Here is a 21364-nt window from a genome sequence, read left to right on the forward strand (position 1 = left end):
TTGTACCTGGTCTTGTCCCACTCAAGTGTTATCTAGCCACCTTCAGGTCACAAGGAGTCCTCCTTATAGAAACATAGAAGATAGGAGCAGGAGGAGGCCACTTGGTCCTTTGAGCCTGCTCCGCCATTCATTACGATCATGGCTGATCATCCAACTCAATAGCCTAATCCTGCTTTCTCCCCATAACCTTTGAACACATTCGCCCCAAGTGCTATATGTAGCCGCCTCTATAGTTAGACAGTGTGCAGTACAGGGTTGACTCCTGAACATAAAATTCAAGGAGCATTTACCTCCAGGCCCATTGCACCTCTTTCTCAGGCAAAGTTGAAGCTAGATCCGGAATTGGAAAGACATTAACTTAGTGATAATGAACTTTACCATTCAAAAGGACAGCGGATGATTATTTGAATCGAAACAATGTGCAAGGGTACAGGCAAAAGGCACGGGAATGGCACTGAGTTAATTTTGAGAGCTGGTGCAGACACAGTGGGCAAATGGCTTCCTTCAGCACCATAACGATTCTGTGATTTTTATTTTATTGCTAGCTGATCCTGTGAGGTGAGGGACAATGGAGGAATAGGGGGTTCAGGTGGAAATCACAGCTACTAAATCCAACAGGGAAACAGATAAGTATTTCACCGAGGGTGATTGGAATATGGAGCCCGATATCACAAGGAGTAGTGGAGGGGAACAATATAGATGCATTAATGGGGAAGCTAGATGAACCTATGATGGAGAAAGGAGTAGAAGGATGTATTGTGATTGCTTAAGATGAAGAGGGGTGGGAAGAGGTTCACACAGAGCATAAACTCCAGCATAGACCAGTTGGACCGAATGGCCTGTTTCTGTAAGATAAAAGCAAAATATTGTGGAAGCTGGAATCTGAAACAAAAGCAGAAAATGCTGCAAGATCTCAGCAGGTCTGACAGCATCTGTGGGGAGAGAATAGAGCCAACACTTGGAGTCTGGATAACCCTTCGTCAGAGCTAAGAGCAAAGAGGATCAGCAGAGATTTATACTGTTGGGGTGGAGGGGTTGGAGAGGGTGTGGAATTGTACAACGGGAATGTAAATGAGAATACAGAAGGCTGAGAAGGTGCTAACAGTGTCCATTGAGTTCAACAACTTCAGAGGATGAACTCTCCCCTCTACCTTCACCCCATTTCCATTTATTTTATTCCATTTCATTTCATCTCATTCATCCATTTCATCATCCTTATTCACTTCTATTTTTCTACTTCTCCATTCCAGCTCCCCTTCTTTCCATACCCTCCCTTCACCCAACGCTTCAGGGCAACTGCCACATTCTTCAGGCAGTCCTTTAACAATCTGTGCCTCTGTTCTGTCATTCTCACATTCTGATCACTCAACGGACACTCTTCGCACCTTCCCAGCCTTCTGTATCCTCATTTACATTTCCTTTGTCCAATTCTAACCCTCCGCCCCCACCCCAACAGTATAAATCTCTGCTGATTCTCTTTGCTCTTAGCTCTGATGAAGGGTCATCCAGACTCGAAACGTTGGCTCTATTCTCTCCCCACAGATGCTGTCAGACCTGCTGAGATTTTCCAGCATTTTCTGTTTTTGTTGGCCCCTTTCTGTGCTTAGCTTCTATATAATTCGATATTGTTTGGCTAAGGTGAATGTAAACATTGAAAATTAACCCCCGATAAGAAACCAGTTCTGATGGATGATTTTGCCTTGCAGTACCTCGGACAGACTGCTCTCCGATTCGGACTCCAGCGCCAACGAGGGCAGCACCACCGATAAGCGGGCCCCTGGCAGCGAGCGGGCAGCAGAGAGAGCTGCTGCTGCCCACCAGAACTCTGAGCGACTGCGACTGGCACCACAGTCAGCATACGCAAATATCCAGGTAGTGGCACTGACGGTGGGCATCTCTGAAAAATCAAAAATATCGGCATGTGCCTGATTTCAATCAGCGCGGCCTGTGTGTAAGAGTATGCTAGAGGTTTGAGAGAAGTGTGTGGGGTGTCAGCTTGTTTGTCTGTCATTGGTTAGAATAACCGAGTTTGATTAACTTGAAACTTTCAAAATGAAGGCAAGTCTCCAGTGGCTTGCTGGTTAATCGCACTGCCCGTGTGACATTAATCATAGAATCCCTACAGTGCAGAAGGAGGCCATTCGGCCCATCGAGTCTGCACCGACCACAATCCCATGCAGGCCCTTTCCCTGTAACCCCACATATTTACCCCGCTAATTTCCCAACACTAAATTTAAACGTGGCCCAATCAACCTAACCTGCACGTTGTTGGACTGTGGGAGGAAACCCACGCAGACACGGGGAGAACGTGCAAACTCCATACAGTATGCAAGATCAAAATTGAACCCGGGTCCCTGATGCTGTGAGGCAGCAGTGCTAACCACCGTGCCGCCCTAGGCCAGGTAAGTTCGGAGTTCACTCCCTATTCAATGTTCAGTTAGTTGACTTCAGTCCAGGTCGCAGTTAGGGTCTCGCAATTGGCCTCGGTTACAAACATGATTGACATCAGCCAGTAGGTCTGATTGACAGTTAATGTCTGCTGGGAGAAGGGCGCGTGGGTGACCATCGTGCGAGGGCATGGATAGACTTGATCGCAATGCCTATCTGGTCGAATGCATTGTGTTTGTTCATTGTATCAGCATAAACACACTGATAAACACACCTTAGGAAGAGCCCCTACTAACCTGCATGGCCCTATTCAGAAAAGAATGTTATCATGATAGTATTGAGATTAACACCTTGGGTTGTACCGAAAGTTGAACTTTTTTTTACTGCGTTCTCTCTAGCTTCCAAAAGCGTCAGGAGTGGTAGGTTTATTTCACTAATCAAATTGTTCTTGTTACATTCAATGTTCTGTATTTTCATACGATGTGGGTGTCACTGGCAAGGCCAGAATATGTTGCCCATCCTTAATTGCCCTTGAACTGAACAGCTTCAAAGGCCATTTAAGAGTCATTGCCATAGGTCTGGAGTCACATATAGGCCAGACCAGGTAAGGATGGCAGATTTCCTTTCCTAAAGGACATTAGAGAACCAGATGGGGTTTTTTTTCAACATAGAAAATAGAAGCAGACGTAGGCCATTCAGCCCTTCGAGCCTGCATTGCCATTCATTTTGATCATGGCTGATCATCGAATTCAATACCCTGATCCCCCCCACTTCCTCCCATATCCCTTGGTCCCCTTCACGCCAAGAGCTATATCTAATTTTTTCTTGAAATCAGACAATGTTTTGGCTTCAACTGTGATAGTGAATTCCACACATTCACCACCCTCTGGGTGAAGACATTTCTCCTCACCTCATTTCTAAAAGCTTTATCCCTTATCCTCAAACTATGACCCCTAGTTCTGGACTCCCCCACCATCAGGAATATTCTTTCTGAATCTACCCTGTCTAACACTCTTAGAATTTTATAAGTTTCTGTGAGTTCCCCCTCATTCTTCTAAACTCCAGTGAATATAATCCTAATCCTAGTCTCTCCTCGTATGACAGACCTGCCATCCCAGGAATCAGCCTGTACTCCCTCTATAGCAAGGACATCCTTCCTCAGATAAGGACACCAAAACTGCACACAATACTCCAGGCGTGGCCTCAGCAACACCCTATACAATTGAAACATTTGATGACAGTTTCACGCTCACCATCACTGAGGCTAGTTTTATAATTCCAGATTTATTTGAATTTAGATTCCCCCAGCTGCCGTGGTGGGATTTGAAACCCTGTCACGGGGAGATTAACCTCCGCCTCTGGATTACTAATCCAGTGCTGCATCATCATATCCCCTTTATTTCCTGAACTTGGACCCCTTCACGTCCTGTCATGTTGGAGCTCACTACCCAGTCCATCTGTGAAGGGAAGTCTATGTGTAGTGGCAAGGATAAGAACAAACAGTAAAAGGTATCACCTGTGGCTCGGTGGGCAGCAAGCTTGCCTCTCAGTCAGAAGATTGTTGGCTTCAAGTCTTAGTTCAGAGACTTCAGCGCAAAAGCCAGGTTGATAATCCAGTGCGGTACTGGCCACACTGCCACCTTTTGGATGATGCATTAAACCTGGGACCTTTCAAGTTGATCCCACGGGGGCACTATTTTGACAGGGGGCTGGGAACATCTCCCTGGTCCCCTGGCCCAGTACTTATCCCTCAACCAACTTCAGTGAAACAGATTATCTGCTCATGATCACATGGCTGTTTGTGGGACCTCGATGTGTGCAAATGATCTGCCATGTTTCCTGCATTATAACAGTGCTTTGGGACATCTTGAGAATGTGGAAGGTGCTATATAAATGCAAGTCCTGTTTCAAAACACAGTCGCGCTGCTTGTGGCCAGCCTGTAGGTGTGCCGCATTAGTTGGGTGCCATTTTTTTACCTCGCCTGCCTTGAAAATGGTGAACTGGGATTTAATATTTAAGATGACGTTTTTAAAATCCCTTTGAATGAATTGATGTTTGCATGAAGATTTGCCCCTGCTAGAATCTTAATGTTTCTTGGTGATGTGAAATTACTCCATACACTTCCCACCAATTGGAGAAACTGTAGAACAACCCAACAATGTATATATCTGAGAATGATCCCAGTTTGTTTAAGTAAAGCAGAGGTATTCAGACTAGTTATCACATTTGCACTGGGTGGAAATGCTACAAGGGATTTTCAGTGTGTGTTGTTTCACTTTGGTTGGTTTTGAATGAGTATTTTTGTACCTTAAAAGTACTCAATCTCCAACCTGCCACGTTACCTAGCTCCGCCCAGTTCCCATCTTCAGCGGAACCGCGAACCACGGTCTGAGTGTTTGCCCCCGGAGGCATGGTCATGTCGCAGTGACATTTCAGTGAGTGCTGTGTCTCTTTTTCACTTTCAGGCCTTTGACTATGAACAGAAGAAGCTGTTGGCAACCAAAGGTATGTGTTGTGACAGTGACCTCTGACCTCTTGCTATTTGTCAACAGTTGGGAAAGCAGTTCCTCCACACTGGTGCTTGGTGGTTGCTATGAGTTCCTGCAAAGACCACCGAGTCTGCCTCCAACACACTGACCATCCACACTGAATTGGCTTTGTTAAGGGTGTGTTTAAAAGGTTGACAGGACATTTAAAACTCTTGTTTCTGGGTGGAATGTACTGAATTTTAATTGGCAACTAAGACCATTATATTTTTACACTGGTCTATAGTGTTGACTAACACCCTGTATAGTTGGACACTGAATGGCCATGTGCATTCCTCAGTTCCTGAGTCATATGCCAAGAGTATTGAAAGCAGACGGATCCCTGCGTAGTACTTGCATAAGTGCCTTTTAGCGGCACTTCACTCAATAGTTTATTTATTAGTCACAAGTAGGCATACATTCACACTGCAATGAAGTTACTGTGAAAATCCCCCAGTCGCCACATTCTGGCGCCAGTTCGGGTACACTGAGGGAGAATTTAGCATGGCCAATGCACCCTAACCAGCAGGTCTTTCAGACTGTGGGAGGAAACTGGAGCACCCGGAGGAAACCCACGCAAACACGGAGAGAACGTGCAAGCTTCGCACAGATAGTCACCCAAGCTGGGAATCGAACCCGGGTCCCTGGTGCTGTGAGGCCTGCCCTGGGCCTACCCATGCAGGCAGTAGGGAGAGGGTCCTTGCTTTGGGGCAGGGGGCCTAGGCTGCATTCGGGGGAAGGGGGGTCTGTCTTTCATTCGAGGGAGGTCGGCCTTGGCTGAATTCAGGGAAGGGTGGGTCTTTCATTCAGGAGAAGGGGGATTTGGCTGAATTTGGGTAGGGGACATTTGGCAACCACTGCATTTCTGCCCCATCCAACTTGCCCTTAAATGTGGGTAGCTGATTTACATTGGAGTAGAATGTCATACTGCTCCACATCCACCAGGCCAATAGGTAGGGAAAAGAAGCGTTAGCATCACGATAGAACGGGATTTGAATCAGGAGAGAGGCAGACGGGGTATGTGATGTTCCTTCGCTCGGCATATGATGGCAGAATGCCTGAGAAATTACAATTCACTTCTGTTAAATGGAAGTAAGGAGGGAAACGCAAGACACCTGCAACCTTATTTGAAAGTTGGCCAAGATCTGCAGTGATATTTTGGGCCCAGTTTCCCTAGCAGTCAGAGGTTTTAAATGGTACCAAGAAGCGGATACCAGCACAAATGGAGGAGACAGAACAAAACTAACCATTGCAGAAATCTGATCCTCCTCACCTGCATTTGGTTAATGAGTCACAAGTTCGTGATTTGGGCAAACACTTTTATTTAATGTTCCTGACTAATTCCGTTTTAAAATAAGCTGTTAAAAGCAATATTTATATAAAGAATACTTAGCGCAGTAATTTTTGTAAGAATTTATTCTCGGGATGTGGATGTTGTTGCCGATGCCAGATTTACTGCCCATTCCTGGTTGTCCTTGAGGTGATGATGCGTGTTGGGCTGCCTTCTTCCTGAACCACTGCAGCCTCTGTGGTAAAAGCACTTCCACAATGCTGCCAGTTCCAGGATTTTGACCCAACAACTGTGTGTCTGTCCTTAAGAATGCATGGTCCTCAAAGTAGATGAACTAGCAAGGCATGGTTGGGTCAAAATCCCTCCCCAACAGCACCTTGGGTATACCTACAGCACATGGACTGCAGTGGTTCAAGAAGGCAGCTCACCACCACCTTCCCAAGGGCAATTAGAGGTGGGCAATAAATGCTGGCTTAGCCAACGATGCCCACATCCAAAAGAAAACACCCGCAATGCCAAAACATGTGACAATGATGTGGGACACCTCCTTCCGAGTGACACTCTTTTAACTCTCTTCCTGACAAAGCCATGCTCAAGAAGCCAGTGGTGACTGAAGTAAGGACCCCAACAAATACATGGAGTGGTCTTGGGTTCTCCAAATCAATGCCCGCAGAAACGATCAAAGAGCTAAGACGCACCAATCATGTGTCCTACAAACCAACTATGGCAACTACATACGAGGTAATGAAAAATTTCCATTGCTCTGCAGTTTTTGTCTTTTTTACAGCCAGTCCTCCAAGTGGAGTCCGCTTCCACAGCTACCCACTGTTGTTTTAGCTCGGGAGGAGAACGTGTAGCCAGCAATGTGGCTGAAGATTTTTTTGTCACATATTTTCAAGACCAACGATATGTAACTCCCTTTCGCTCCGATTTAACCAAGATGTCAGGCACCAAAATATTTGACGTCCGTCCAAAACTAACGACAACTTTATTTTGAAAGCGATGATTTATCTAGATGAGGTTTCGTATTCCGCTTGGCTGTAAGGGCTGGCAGGGCGCTCGCATGGAGAAGTGCTGAATCCCACAGCTTTCAAACCCATGCAGAAAACTTCTCGCTGTATAAACAATGGCAAAATCCAGGAAAGAATGATGAATACCCAGTTTCAGGCAGAGACCCAGCCACATGTTACCAATTATTCTCTGCGTTTAGCTGTGAGCGGATTCCTTTTTAAGTTTCTGGTCTGGAACTGTGATTGTCTTTTAACAAGTCAGGCACATTCAGCTTTGAAAGCCTGTACATCGAGACGGTGCAGTGAAAAGCTGATTCAGCCAAACTTGCTTCACCTCCAAACTGAACTCTTGACTGTATTGATAAGGCCATGTCTGAGCACAACTAAAGAGTAGCTTTTATTTTACTGAAAAACTTCTCAATTGGCTTAAGTGTAAAGTGACAAAAGATAAATATTCTTCTAAACCTCCTCACCATTCTTAATTATTAATAATATTCTTGACACAAGCAATTTTAGAGGTTAAATTCTGTGCAAGGACTTTAAACATTTTATGGATTATTAATTCTATTATATTTGGAGATTAAAGTGGTATTTGGTGAGGGATAGTCTCTCTCTGTGCCATGTTTAACCTCTCACTCTGCCCTATAACCTCTGACCCTACCATCGTAACTCTGGATACTGGTTTCTTTCTCTCGTGTCTAATCGTACACGCACATAAAACTATCCCCAACGTCTTCCTTTTTGTGGCTCCACAAAGTCTAATTCCATTCCTAATTCTCTTCCCTTGTCCCTTCCCCTTTATCAATTCTCTCTCTTGCTCCCCTTTTGTCTGCAATATCGTTCTTCCGAGCCCATCTCTCTTTTCCATCTCTCTCTCTGTGTCTCTCTTTCTCTCTTGCTTACTTCTCACCCTGCTCCTTCAGCCTCTTTCGCTCTGAAATTGTCACCCTGACCTCTCTTTTTGTCCCTTTCGCTGCTGTTCTCCATCTCTTTCTTTTTCCCCTATTTTGTTCTCCTCTTGTCTTCTACCCCACAGCCCTCCTTCCTCACAGCAGCCTTATGGCAACGGTTGCAATTAATTGCTCAGATAATCTTAAATGGCTCTTTGGCCTTCGACCCTGCCACCAGTGAACCAGCTGTGGACTGTGATTGGCTGTGTTGCTGGGTCAGTTCCAGGGAATGAGCCAATCTCTCACTGGAAGCCTTCAATAGCCTGTGTGGGACTGCAACAAACCTCCGCCAGCCTCGCCTGGGCTTGATGGCGATAACAGGCTGACCATGAGAGGTCTCTGCATCTGGAGCCTGGATTGCTGAATGCAGGCCACAAACAGCAAAATGGAGAGAATTACACACAACGTTTCTGTGCTGTGAAATCTGTTTGGCCCAACCGTTCGAGGGAGGGCGTTCGGGGAGGGGGATTTGGCTGCATTCGGGGAGGGAGCATTTGGCAACCACTTTATTTCTGCCCCATACACAACTTGCCCTTAAATGTGGCTAGCTGATTTCATAGAATCATAGAAACCCTACAGTGCAGAAGGAGGCCATTCGGCCCATCGAGTCTGCACCGACCACAATCCCACCCAGGCCCTGCCCCCACATATTTTACCCACTAATCCCTCTAACCTACGCATCTCAGGACTCTAAGGGGCAATTTTTAACCTGGCCAATCAACCTAACCCGCACATCTTTGGACTGTGGGAGGAAACCGGAGCACCCGGAGGAAACCCACGCAGACATGAGGAGAATGTGCAAACTCCACACAGACAGTGACCCGAGCCGGGAACCGAACCCGGGACCCTGGAGCTGTGAAGCAGCAGTGCTAACCACTGTGCTACCGTGCCGCCGATTTATGTTGGAGTAGAATGTCGTACTGCTCCAGCCCGTGGTAACCACTAAGCAATTGTGGAGATGGTTTCACTTGGGGAGTGGGTTCTGGTCTTTGAGGTTGAATGGAAAGGGGCTGCTGCTGTTGAGTGAGGAAGGAGATCAGTAGAGCCATTTTGTTCAACCAGCAATTTGGAAGAGTCATAGTGTTTTACAGCACAAATAGAGACCCTTCAGCCCATCGTGTTTGCACCGGTCATCAAGCACCTATCTCCTAATCCTATTTTCCAGCACTTGGTCCGTAACCTTGTATGCCATGGCATTTCAAGTGCTCATCTAAATTCTTCTTAAATGCTGTGAGGGTTCCTGCCTCTACCACTCTTTCAGGCAGTGAGTTCCAGATCCCCACCACCCTCTGGGTGAAAAGGTTATTCCTCAAATCCCCTCTAAATCTCCTGCCCCTTACCTTAAATCTATGCCCCTGGTTATTGACCCCTCTGCTGAGGGAAGAAGTTCCTTCCTGTCTACCCTTATGTGTGTCCCTCATAATTTTGTACACCTCGATCAGGTTCCCCCCTCAACCTTCTCTGCTCCAAGGAAAACAACTCCAGCCTCTTTCTTTAGGAAGGGAAACATTTGATAGACAGGAGACACTGTCGAAGGGATAGGGAGTGATTCATTCATGTTATCGACTACCAAAGGTTAACGTTGTTTTAATAGCATTCTGCTGCACTTTAAAGGAGTTCACCAAAGTCTTCAGACATTGTTAAGAGAAGCATGAGTGCCATCTAATGATCTTGCCTTGCAGTCATCATCGCCAGTGTCACTATCACGGTCAAACAGTCGGGAGTGTATCGGAGGCAGCAGTGATTCTGATAACTGGAGAGATCGGAATGGTTCGCACAGTGAATTCCCAGCTTCCATCAACAGCCCTGAGCAAAAAAATAACCCATGTAAGCATTACAGGTATTGTGGCAGAGGGATTTCCATGTTAGAATGTGCTGTAATATTGAGGAGACAGCAATGAGTGTATTTGCTACCTGCTGTATTAATAATCAAGATTTTGTTTAATACTTTAATTCTCCAAGACGTTATTAATTTTGAGGCTAATGAGGATTGGTTTAAAACTGCAGGAACGGGATGACTTTGTGAAAGAGCGAAGATTAGGCAATAAAGATGGGATCAATGCATTATAATCAAATAGAATCCTCGCTTAATCATTTAATAGGGGAGGCGGTGGCGTAACGGTATTGTTGCTGGACTAGTAATGCTCTGGGGACCCGGGTCCACAGCAGAATTTGAATTCAATAGAAATCTGGAATTAAAAGTCTAATGATGACCATGAAACCATTGTCAATTGTCATAAAAGCCCATCTGGTTCACTAATCTTCCTTCCTAAAGGAAATCTGCCATCCTTACCTGGTCCAGTGACTCCAGACCCACAGCAATGTCGTTGACTCTCAACTGCCCTTGGGCAACTGGGGATGGGCCAACCAGCGACGCCCGCATCCCATGAATGAATAAAAAAAAGAGGTGCAAGTCTTTCTCTTGCACCTAACTTCCAGCTTTCTGCAAGAAGAAATAACTCCTTTGACTGCGAGCCCGCAGCCAGCCTATTATAGATACACAAGCAGACCATTCAGCCCCTCTAACCTGTACCATCATTATCTTAGATTGGGGTTGGCTTGTACTGAATGTCCTTGCCCAGTCTTGAAAATTTTAATGGAGCCAAAAGTCACAGTCTTTCTGAGTAATAGAGTTTTGGATTACCACTATCCCATTGTGTAAAAAGATAGATTATAATAGTCCTGTAATTGGAATAGTCAAACAGTTCTTGGAGAGAGAAAGAGTTGCTCTGGCATGTGGTCTGCCTGAATGTGGGGCCTCAAGCGAACTTAAAAAATCAAATTCCAGCTCCTATCCCAGTATAAAACATGTTGAAATGTTTACATCTTTCGAATGCAGTGGAATTCTCATTTCCTGATCTTGGCTGAGTTGACCCCTGGGAACATGCCTTGAAAAGTTTAAAAGGAAGCAAATGGCGTATTTTATCAGGACATCTTTATTCGTATCCGTTAATGTCATTTAAAGTTTATTGTAACCACTATTGATGAGGCCACGTCCCTTAGTCACTCTCTGTGCTGTGTATATAAAGCCTGCATGTGGGGGTGGAAGTTCCTCTCCGGGCTGCTCTAGCTGTGAGGACTGGCGTTGCTGAGAAACAAAACATTTTAGTGCCTTGAGGTCAGATGTGTTTGGATCCTGACACAGTGTAAAGCTCTCCTCTGGCAGCCCCACAAAATGGCCTCCTGATCAGAAACACCAGAGAAAATGTGTGCCACATGAGGAGGCTGCTCGGTCCATCAGAAACTCAGCTGGTCTCGCCACATAAACACAGTGGCTACAAGAGCAGATCAGAGGCTAGGAACACTGCAGCAAGTAACTCACCTCCTGAATCCCCAAAGCCTGTCCACCATCTACAAGGCACCAGTCAGTAGTGTGATGGAATACTCCCCACTTGTCTGGATGGGCGCAGCTCCAACAACACTCAAGAAGCTTGACACTATCCAGGACAAAGCAGCCCTATGATTGGCATCACATCTACAAACATTCAATCCCTCCACCACCGACGCTCAGTAGCAGCAGTGTGTACTATCTACAAGATGCACTGCAGCAACTCACCAAAGATCTTAAGACAGCACCTTCCAAACACACGACCACTTCCATCTAGAACGACAAGGGCAGTAGATACATGGGAACACCACCACCTTCAAGTTCACCTCCAAGCCACTCACCATCCTGGCCGTTCCTTCGCAGTCACTAGGTCAAAATCCTGGAATTTCCTCCCTAACAGCATTGTGGGTCAACCCACAGAACATGGACTGCAGCAATTGAAGGTGGCAGCTCACCACCACCGTTTCAAGGGCAACTGGGGATGGGCAATAAATGCTGGCCAGCCAGCGTCGCCCATGTCCCACGAATGAATTTTTTAAAAAATGATGTCCCTACCAGTTGATGAACAGCTGCCAGCCCACTCCCACCTGTCCTGAACATGGTGCATAACCCTGCACGCCATGCCTCCTCGAGTGTATATCCATGCAGTTTTTAAGGGTGGAGTAGTGGTAATGTCACCGGACTGGTGATCCAGAGACCCAGGGTAATGCCTAGGACCCGGGTTCAAATCCCACCACAGGTAGATGATGAAATTTGAATTTCAATAAAAATCTGAAATTAAAAGTCTAATGACGACCATGAAGCCATTGTTGATTGTTGTAAAAAAAAAACCCCATCTGGTTCACTAATGTCCTTTAGAAAAGGAAATCTGCCGCCCTTACCTGGTCTGGCCTACATGTGACTCCAGACCCACAGCAACAGGGTTGATTCTCAACTGGCTCTCAGTTCAAGGGCAGTTAGGGATGGGCATCAAATGCAGGCCTTACCAGTGATGCCCACATTCCGTGAAAGAATAAAAGAAGATGTGGTGAGAGTTTCTTCCCCAACCATCCTTTGAGGCAGGGAGTTGCAGCTTCCCCCCCCCCCCCCCCCCCCCGCCCCCCCAGGTCATCCTCTGGGCGAATGTTTGGCCGTGCTGGAATGTAGGATATGGTCAAGTCCATAATTTCCTAATACTTCTGCTTACAACAGTGAATCAGTTGCTAGCGTATATTTTCAGGAGGTGCCCCTCACTATGATCTGTCCTTTCATCCAACTGGATAATCTATCCGTTACTTCCTTGAAGTCTTATTCTTTGTGTTTTGAGTGTTGTTGCTCTGCCACAATGAACAAAACTAGTTGCCTACCTTCCCCTTGTCTGAATCCACGTCACGCCGAGTGTGATCTCAGAATGCTAAACGTAAATTATTTGGCCTTTGCGCTGAAAAGCAAATCAGTGCTACATTGGTTTTCCCCCTGTAAATTTGGGAGTGGGGGCAATGTGGGAGGCACTTGTTACTTTACCCCCACCATTTACCTTGTGTTTCCCTTGCCCTGACTTCAGTTCCCCACTGCTAACTTGTTGTGAGGGAACATCAGTGGCAAAATATTTATATTAGCACCAGTCTGGTAATCTAGTACTTGCAGAAGCCATTGTGTCAAGCAAAAAATAAAGCCTGTGTGCATTAAAGCATCCTCATGAGGAGGTATTGCTGTATTAGGAAGAGTCAATTGTTAAACTCTCTCTCTAATTTGAGGGAAACATCTTTGCTTTGAATTGCAATGCTCTATTTTCTTGCTCGGTTCCTATTAGTATAACTCTGATTTGAGCCCAGATCACATTGACCTAAGGAAAGTGCATAATCCCCCAGAGAGACAGGGTAAAATTAGTCTATGCCAGTCACACACAATGAGTTGATGGCAAAATAGGTGAGTGTAGCTTTGTTGTGAGGAACTGATGACTTTGGACCTTTAAGCAGCCCACCACTGATAGTTTTCCTTGTGTTATACTTGAGACTATTGTAGACAAATTTAGAGAGATGGTGGCGCAGTCAAAATGGCACCAGGTCAGTAATCCGGAGGCTAATGTCCTGGGGACATGGCTTCAAATCCCACCACGGCAGCTAGTGGAATATAAATTCACTTAATAAAAATCATAAATTGAAAGCTAGTCTGACAATCATTGATTGTCAAAAACCCATCTGGTTCACTAATGTCCTTTAGGGAAGAAAATCTGCCGTCCTTACCCGGTCTGGCCTACATGTGACTCCAGACCCACAGCAATGCGGTTGACTCTTAACTACCCCCTGAAATGGCCCAGCAGACTACAATTAGGAATTGGCAACAATGCCCAAATCCCACGATAGAAAAGAAACAATTGATTTATATTGTTTGCGATGATTCATCCACATGTATCCTGTGACGCACAGCATGGTAACAGCAAACTAGATGGACCTTGATCTTTTATTGTCCAGCAACTGCCACATTCCTAAAGGCAACTTCCAACATGCTGTCCGTTCCCATGAGACTGAGGTAGACCAAATTTTGCATTCCTCAAGTCTCAGATTCTTTCCGTATCAGATTTTGGATGTAATATTTAATCTTGTTGCCTCCACAGCTGAGCACTATTTAACCAGCAGTACTTACATGGACTGTATTTCCTCTCTGATGGGCAGCAATGGCTGCACCCTGAATAATTCCTTCAAAGGCTCGGAATTGCCCGAACTCTTCAGCAAACTCGGCTTAGGCAAATACACCGATATCTTCCAGCAGCAAGAGGTTAGTCTGACCACAACGTCAATGATATCTATACCCAGCGATGTTTGAAAACTTTTTTTTTTCATCTCTCGCTACATGCTTTGCGATGGATGGAATGTTTTTTGTGTGGTGTGGTGTGTAAGGAACCTGATCTTGCACTGAGACAGTCTCTCATTTTGGAGGTTCGGTATCCCACTTTTCCCAGAGCAGGTACAGTCCAGCTGAATGTGGTGTGAAACTTTCCTCTGACTCAAAACTGTGTCTTAACCAAACCACAGACCCACGGCTGAATGCTGCTGAATCAATGCAGTCTGCTTTAGAGCACTCACTGAGGTCTCAGTTTAACTCTGTTGGTGTTAAGTTGTGGATAGATCTCTTATGGAGGGATCAGGCACAGAGGAAGCTGGGCTGGGGACACGTGAGCTCAGTTCGTGCAAGGTTCCAGTGTTGTACCTTGTCAATGTAAGATGGATTTGATCTGAAGTCTCATGGGTGGAAAGAGTGGTAAGATAATCCCTTAAACCACCTTGTCTCTCACAACTCATTTCCACATGCAGTTGTGTTTTCCCAGTACTTGACTGCTCCAAACAGTAAAGATTACACAAAGCATCCTGAATAAAGAGATGGAAGTATATAATTCCTAATTTGAGTGGGGTTGGCCTTTCCTGGCTTGCGTGGGGGAATTGGTCACCTGACAGTTCCACTCTTTACCAGTGTTGCGAACTTGTCAGGGACCATTAGAATGTTTAATACAAACACCCAGCAACCAACTGACAGAACTATGCCACAAGTCTTTTAAAGATAGATAAACTCTTTAAATTTATTTATTAGTGTCACAAGTGGACTTCATTAACACTGCAATGAAGTTACTGTGAAATTCCCCTGGTCACCACACTCTGGCGCCTGTTCGGGTACACTGAGGGAGTATTTAGCGTGGCCAATGCACCTAACCAGCACGTCTTCCAGACTGTGGGAGGAAACCGGAGCACCTGGAGGAAACCCATGCAGGCATAGGGAGAACATGCAGACTCCGCATAGACAGTGACCCGAGCCAGGAATCGAACCCAGGTCCCTGGCGCTGTGAGGCAGCAGTGCTAACCATTGTGCCACCGTGCCGCCCAGCATATAAAAAAATTAGACTGCATGTCAAATATCTGTATATCAATGCTGTACATCAATATCTGTATATCAAAAAGAATTAGACAAATTAAGCACTATTAATTTAACACTATAGTTTATAAAGATGTGTGCTCTAAACTCAGATCTACTCTACTTTTCCTGAGACCAATCTGAAGGTATGCCATAGCCTTCTGGAATTTACTTTAATTATCCTTGCTATTCCAGCTATTTCTCTAAAGTAACATGCTCTGGGAGTCCTTCAATTAGCTTTTCAACTACTCCATCCCCCATCTTTTCCTTTACTGACCTCACAACTATGGATGCCTCAGCTCCTTGTTCAGGTTTCCCGCAGATTGTCTTCCCATAGCTTTCTACGGTTACTATGTTGACTGCTTTTTGCTACAAGGTTCTGTGAGGACCACTGTAGGCTTCTTCCTCTAGCTTTAAACTAGGCAAATATTCCCTCTACTTTTCTCTCATGAAATCCAAACTGCGAGAGAGTCCCAGGCACTGAACAATGACATGAGTATCTTCCCTACTTGAAATGCAGGCCTCACTAAACATCACCTCCTGTTGGCTATCTCAATCGATTGAGATGCAGTCTCCACCAAAGCCTCTGTCTTTTTCCAAACAGAACTGGCTACTCCTGTCAGCAAACACATACAGATAAATTCAACAAAACAAGGCTCCATCCTGAATTACTATCTCTATGACAATGTGACACCTTTCAATGAGCTACTTTTCAATGCCAATGTTTTTCATACAGGAAATCGTATGAATAACTTCTATTTCTACACAAGACAGGCTTACTGGAACTATAACAAAGCCAAAAGCTAACCCCCTGCTGTTTATAATCTAGCCTTTCTAGCTACTGACCTCTCGGCCCCAATCTTTTAAGTGTAATAAACTGCAAGCTTGTTTGAATTGCATTCACTTCAGGATTGCTTATCGATTTCTCAGTTGGTTGCCCTCATGTTCAGCAGTTAAGATTTTAATTCCTAAGAAACAAAATTTATTCTCTAAAGCATGAACTTGATTTTCACAGCACCAGAATCAGTCATACTAGAATGAAGATACAGAACTATGCTGCAAGTTCTTAAATTAAAAACAAACTTTGTATATATCAAAAAGTGTTAGACAAAGTAATCACTATTAACTTAACACTATAGTTTATAAAGACACATGTCTGAAACTCAGATCTACTTTTACTTTCCCTGGGACCCATTCTAAAAGTTATGCCACAGCTCTCTGGAATTTACTTTAATTTTCCTTACTATTCCAGCTATTTCTCCAAGGTAAGTGGGCAGTATCTTATGGATATAAGCAGCTATTAAATACAAAATGGAGCCTTAAAACTAGCAATAGGATTAAAAACTGAAGTGGTTTCTTTTATCCACTTTCTTCATCCTAAACAAAGATATACTGACCTCTCTTTCCCTCGTGACTTCCTAGATTGACCTTCAGACTTTTCTCACCCTGACTGACCAGGATTTGAAGGAGCTCGGAATTACCACATTTGGTGCCAGAAGGAAAATGCTGCTTGCAATTTCAGGTCAGTATATATCTATATTTTCAATAATTTGTTTCCCTTGGTTAGAGAGCAGCAAATCCAAAGCGGGCAATGGAAAGCAGCACAGGGGACACCAGTTTTCTGTCCCAACATCTCCCCAAGTTTCTGAATTCAACATAAGTGTAAAAACATTGTGGGAAATGAAAGTTTAAATACTGCAGCACTGCCTAACTCATAGAGGGCTCTGCTCAATTTCAGAGTTCATTGCTTGACGTCAGTCTCTGAGATTTAGTGACTTTAGTCGAGGGGATTCTGCATTCAATTACAACACAACAACTTTTATTTAGATAGCACCCTTAAGATAGTAAAACTTTCCAAAGTGCTTTAGGAGTGTTGACCCCAAGCCTCAAGGAGATGCTGGCCCGGATTCTCCCAAAAAGGTTCAAAGTGTTGAATTTGCGGAAAACTGGAGTAATTCACGCTGGTTTTGTCAGTGGGTTCACACTAGAATCTCCCACACTCTGTGCAATGCAGAGGCCACCAGTGTGATTATCATTAGATTTTAGGGGGTGGGGTCTACTCCCACCTGGGAGGCTGAAACCAGCAGGACTCTGCGCATGCGCAGTGTCCCTGAACTATCAGCCTCCTGTTTGCTGGCCAGCTCAATCACTGGCCAGCCCGGGACCCCCACAGTGTTGCCCCCGCCAAACTCTCCATGACCCCATCCATTTGCAGGCCAGCCCAGACCACTTCCCCACCAACACCACCCCCCCCCCCCCCCCCCGCCAGCTGACCACCCCTACCCCGCCCCCAGCCTGCCCCGATCGCTGACCTCCTTCCAGCCCCATCGATCACAATGACAGAGTGACAGCAGTACCCCCCACTGATTGCCCCATTGGCCCTGCCCCCCAGTCGGCACGATCCCTTGGCACTGCCCCATGTCTGATGGGCAGTACCAAGCTGCCCCCTGGCCTTGGGCCAGGGTACCCATGCCCGGGGGCACCACCCCCCACTGCCCAACCCCCTAGGGGGGCCCCAATTGCCCCCCCCTCTTCACTCCAGCGGGGTCTTCCCGCTAGTTCCCCAAAAGTGGGGAGCTAGTCTGGACCCCGCTGGAGTGAAATACTCCTGGGGGGGTGGGCCCGGAGAATTCAACCCTGGGCCCACTAATCACATGTAAATTACATTAAAATTAGATTAAGATAACTTAAAAGAACAAATAAAATTACAGCACAGGAACAGGCCCTTCGGCCCTCCAAGCCTGCACCGACCATGCTGCCCGACTTAACTAAAACCCCCTACGCTTCCGGGGACCATATCCCTCTATTCCCATCTCATTCATGTACTCGTCAAGACGCCCCTTAAAGTCACTACCGTATCCACTTCCACTACCTGCCCCGGCAATGAGTTCCAGGCACCCACCACTCTCTGTGTAAAAAATCTGCCTCGTACATCTCTTTTAAAACTTGCCCCTCGCACCTTAAACCTGTGTCCCCTAGTAATTGACTCTTCCACCCTGGAAAAAAGCTTCTGACTATCCACTCTGTCCATGCCTCTCATAATCTTGTAGATTTCTATCAGGTCTCCCCTCAACCTCCGTCGCTCCAGTGAGAACAAACCAAGTTTCTCCAACCTCTCCTCATAGCTAATGCCCTCCATACCAGGCAACATTCTGGTAAATCTTTTCTGTACCCTCTCCAAAGCCTCCACATCCTTCTGGTAGTGTGGCGACCAGAATTGAACACTATATTCCAAGTGCGGTCTAACTAAGGTTCTATAAAGCGTCAACATGACTTGCCAATTTTTAAACTCAATACCCCGGCCAATGAAGGCAAGCATGCCATCTGCCTTCTTGACTACCTTCTTCACCTGCATTGCCACTTTCAGTGACGTGTGTACCTGTACGCCCAGATTCCTTTGCCTGTCAATTTACCTGGTGTTCCCGCTGGTTTCCAGCACGAATCAGACAGCACCGGATATCACCGCAAATTGGCTGGCACGCCACTAAAAATTAGCACAGCGGGATGGGAGAATCGCCCCTGCTGGGTCAGGTGACCAAAGGATTGGTCAAAGAGGTAGGTTTTAAAGGACTGTTTTAAAGGCGGAAGTAGAGGTGGCAAGCTGAAGAGGTTTAGGGCAGGAATTCCAGAGCTTAGGGCCTAGGCAGCTGAAGGCATGGCCACCACTGGTGGGGCAATTAAAATTGGGAATGCTGAAGAGATCAGGATCGGAAGAGTGGAGTATCCTCGGGATTTTGGGGGCAGGATTGTGGCGGTGAGGCTGATTACAGAGCAAGGGAAGGGAGATTCACGGAGGGATTTAAAAAGTAGGATGGGAATTATCAAATTGAGCTGTTGCTTTACGAGGGGTTAATGTAGGTCAGCGAGCACAGGAGTGATGACGGAACAGGACTCGCTATGAGTTAATACACAGGCAGCAAAGCTTTGGATGACCTCACGTTTACAAAGAGTAGGATGGGAAGCTGGTTAGGAGAGCATTGGAATAGTCCAGTCTGGAGGTAACGAGTATGAAATGAGTGTTTGAGCAGCAGATGAGCTGAGATAAGGTGACATTACAGAGATAGGCAGTCTTGGTGATTTATGGATATGTGGTCAGAAGCTCAGTTCAGGATCAGACATCACATTGAGGCTGTAACTGGCCTGACTGCATCTTCGACAGTTGCTGAGGAGAGGAATGGAGCTGGGGACAGAGGAACAGAGCCTTCAGTGGGGTCTGAAATTGATGCCATCAGTCTTCCCAATATTTAGTTGAAGGGACTGTGTGCTCCTCCAGGACTGTGTACATGAAACCCGCGCATTAAAAATTACCTAATATACAACTGCCTTTGGAGCTGTATTTGAGATGTACCTAGCAACATCCTTTGTGTGGTTTGTCTTTGAAACATATTGTCTGCTTGGCTGATCTAATATGTGAAGCTCTGTTTACAGTCAGGTAGAGAGCGATCCGTATGGTTCACGTTAACTGGCTGGAAGGTCAGGTTCCAGGCCACCCACGGGTGTTAGACATGTCAGAAAATAGGACTTCAAGCTCATTGCTGCTTGAGTAGGAAGAGATATTGAGCTATAAACATGGAAATCTAATGACTAAAACGGTGATGTGTGGTTCCACTAGTACGAGGGGATGAACAAACTCCCTCATAGTCTCCCCGACACTGTCTATTATTTGATTGATTACAAAGGTAAGTGAGTTATGTTACCTACATATCAAAACGTAGAAGAAGCAATTCTCCCTGGCTACTTTCAGCACTAAAGAGCATTCGAGCTAGCCAAGAAAAGCCCAGTCTACCTGTGTTTAGCGCAAGACGCCATCTTGGTAAAGGAATTGAAGCCCGGGCTAGTCATGTCTGCCCAAAGGATTTCAGAGGACTGATTGCCAATTGAAATGCCAGCCCGGGCTCATTAATAAGGGTGCATGGCAGTTTGATAGCGTATGGCTTGCCCCGTTGTGCCCCCTCCTCACCATGACTAGCTTAACTGGGGAGTAAATAGGTCAATGCTGAGGATTTAGAACTCTATTTAACGCACTTTTACTGTTCACTTACTGCTGGAGGTTTGAAGAGGACCTTTGAAACACATCAGGAGACAGTGTGCCAAGACTTCACCAACGCTCTGTCAACATTTATTCGGGAAATTCTCTGAGGACTTCATCTAAAAAAGAAAGGAGTGAGTGCTGTGATACTCTACCTCATTTGGACAGCATTTGGGAGCCACCAGGAGAAAGGAATGTTTGATAATGGGCATCTTGCCAGGCATGGCCCTTGTTCTACAGGAGCAATGGGAGTTGGGTTTTCAAGCCAGGCCGAACAGCACCAGAGCTGCAGAAGGGTGAGGTGGGCTCTTTTTCTCTGTGGGCACAGGCCATCCCTCCTCCACCAAGATCTCCAGTGCCTCATCTGAGAACCTTTGCACCCTCTTGCTCATTCCTCGAGCCATCCTGTAGTGTGCCAGCCCAGAACGCTCCCCATCCTCAGTGGGGATGGATGCAAGAATCCCCACATATATTGCTCTGAAGATTAGTGTGGAGTCAGCATTTGAGTGCTGGCCTCTCTGGGCAAGTTCAAATTATGGTGATCCTCATTGAAGCCCAAGATTGCATTGTAAAACCAGACTTTGAGACAGGCACAGTCATATTAGCAAGGCACCCCTCTACCATCTGTATTCACCCTTTCACCAAAATAACCCCCGTTGTATAGGAACAGGAGTAGGCCTTTCAACCCTGTCGGCCTGCCCTACTATTCAATTAGATCCTGGCTTCTCTGTACCTTGTGTCCATTACTTTCCTTGATAGCCAGACACTAACAAAAATCTATTAACGGCAGCCTTGAAAGTCCCTGTCGACCCCCAGCATCCACACACTTGTAGGGGAGACGTACTTCCTAATTTTACTCGTGAATGGGCTGACTCCAATTATACGATTGTGTTTGTTTGCTCTTGGCAATATACAAATGTACAAATTAGGAGCAGGAGTAGGGCCCTCGAGCCTGCT

At 45.9% G+C, this 21364-nt stretch overlaps 1 protein-coding gene across 1 annotated transcript in view; it reads left to right on the forward strand.

The window, feature by feature from the left end:
• LOC144500250 (protein bicaudal C homolog 1-like) overlaps positions 1–21364 on the forward strand; it is a 222813-nt gene that overhangs the window by 194121 nt on the left and 7328 nt on the right. The window contains exons 15-20 of the mRNA XM_078222926.1: positions 1707–1872; positions 4855–4894; positions 6792–6946; positions 9848–9992; positions 14090–14250; positions 16801–16900. Of these exons, the coding sequence (XP_078079052.1) occupies positions 1707–1872; positions 4855–4894; positions 6792–6946; positions 9848–9992; positions 14090–14250; positions 16801–16900 (767 nt within the window). The remainder of the gene's footprint in view (positions 1–1706; positions 1873–4854; positions 4895–6791; positions 6947–9847; positions 9993–14089; positions 14251–16800; positions 16901–21364) is intronic.

The sequence above is a fragment of the Mustelus asterias genome, chromosome 11 (genome assembly GCF_964213995.1).
Source record: "Mustelus asterias chromosome 11, sMusAst1.hap1.1, whole genome shotgun sequence".
Lineage (NCBI taxonomy): Eukaryota > Metazoa > Chordata > Chondrichthyes > Carcharhiniformes > Triakidae > Mustelus > Mustelus asterias.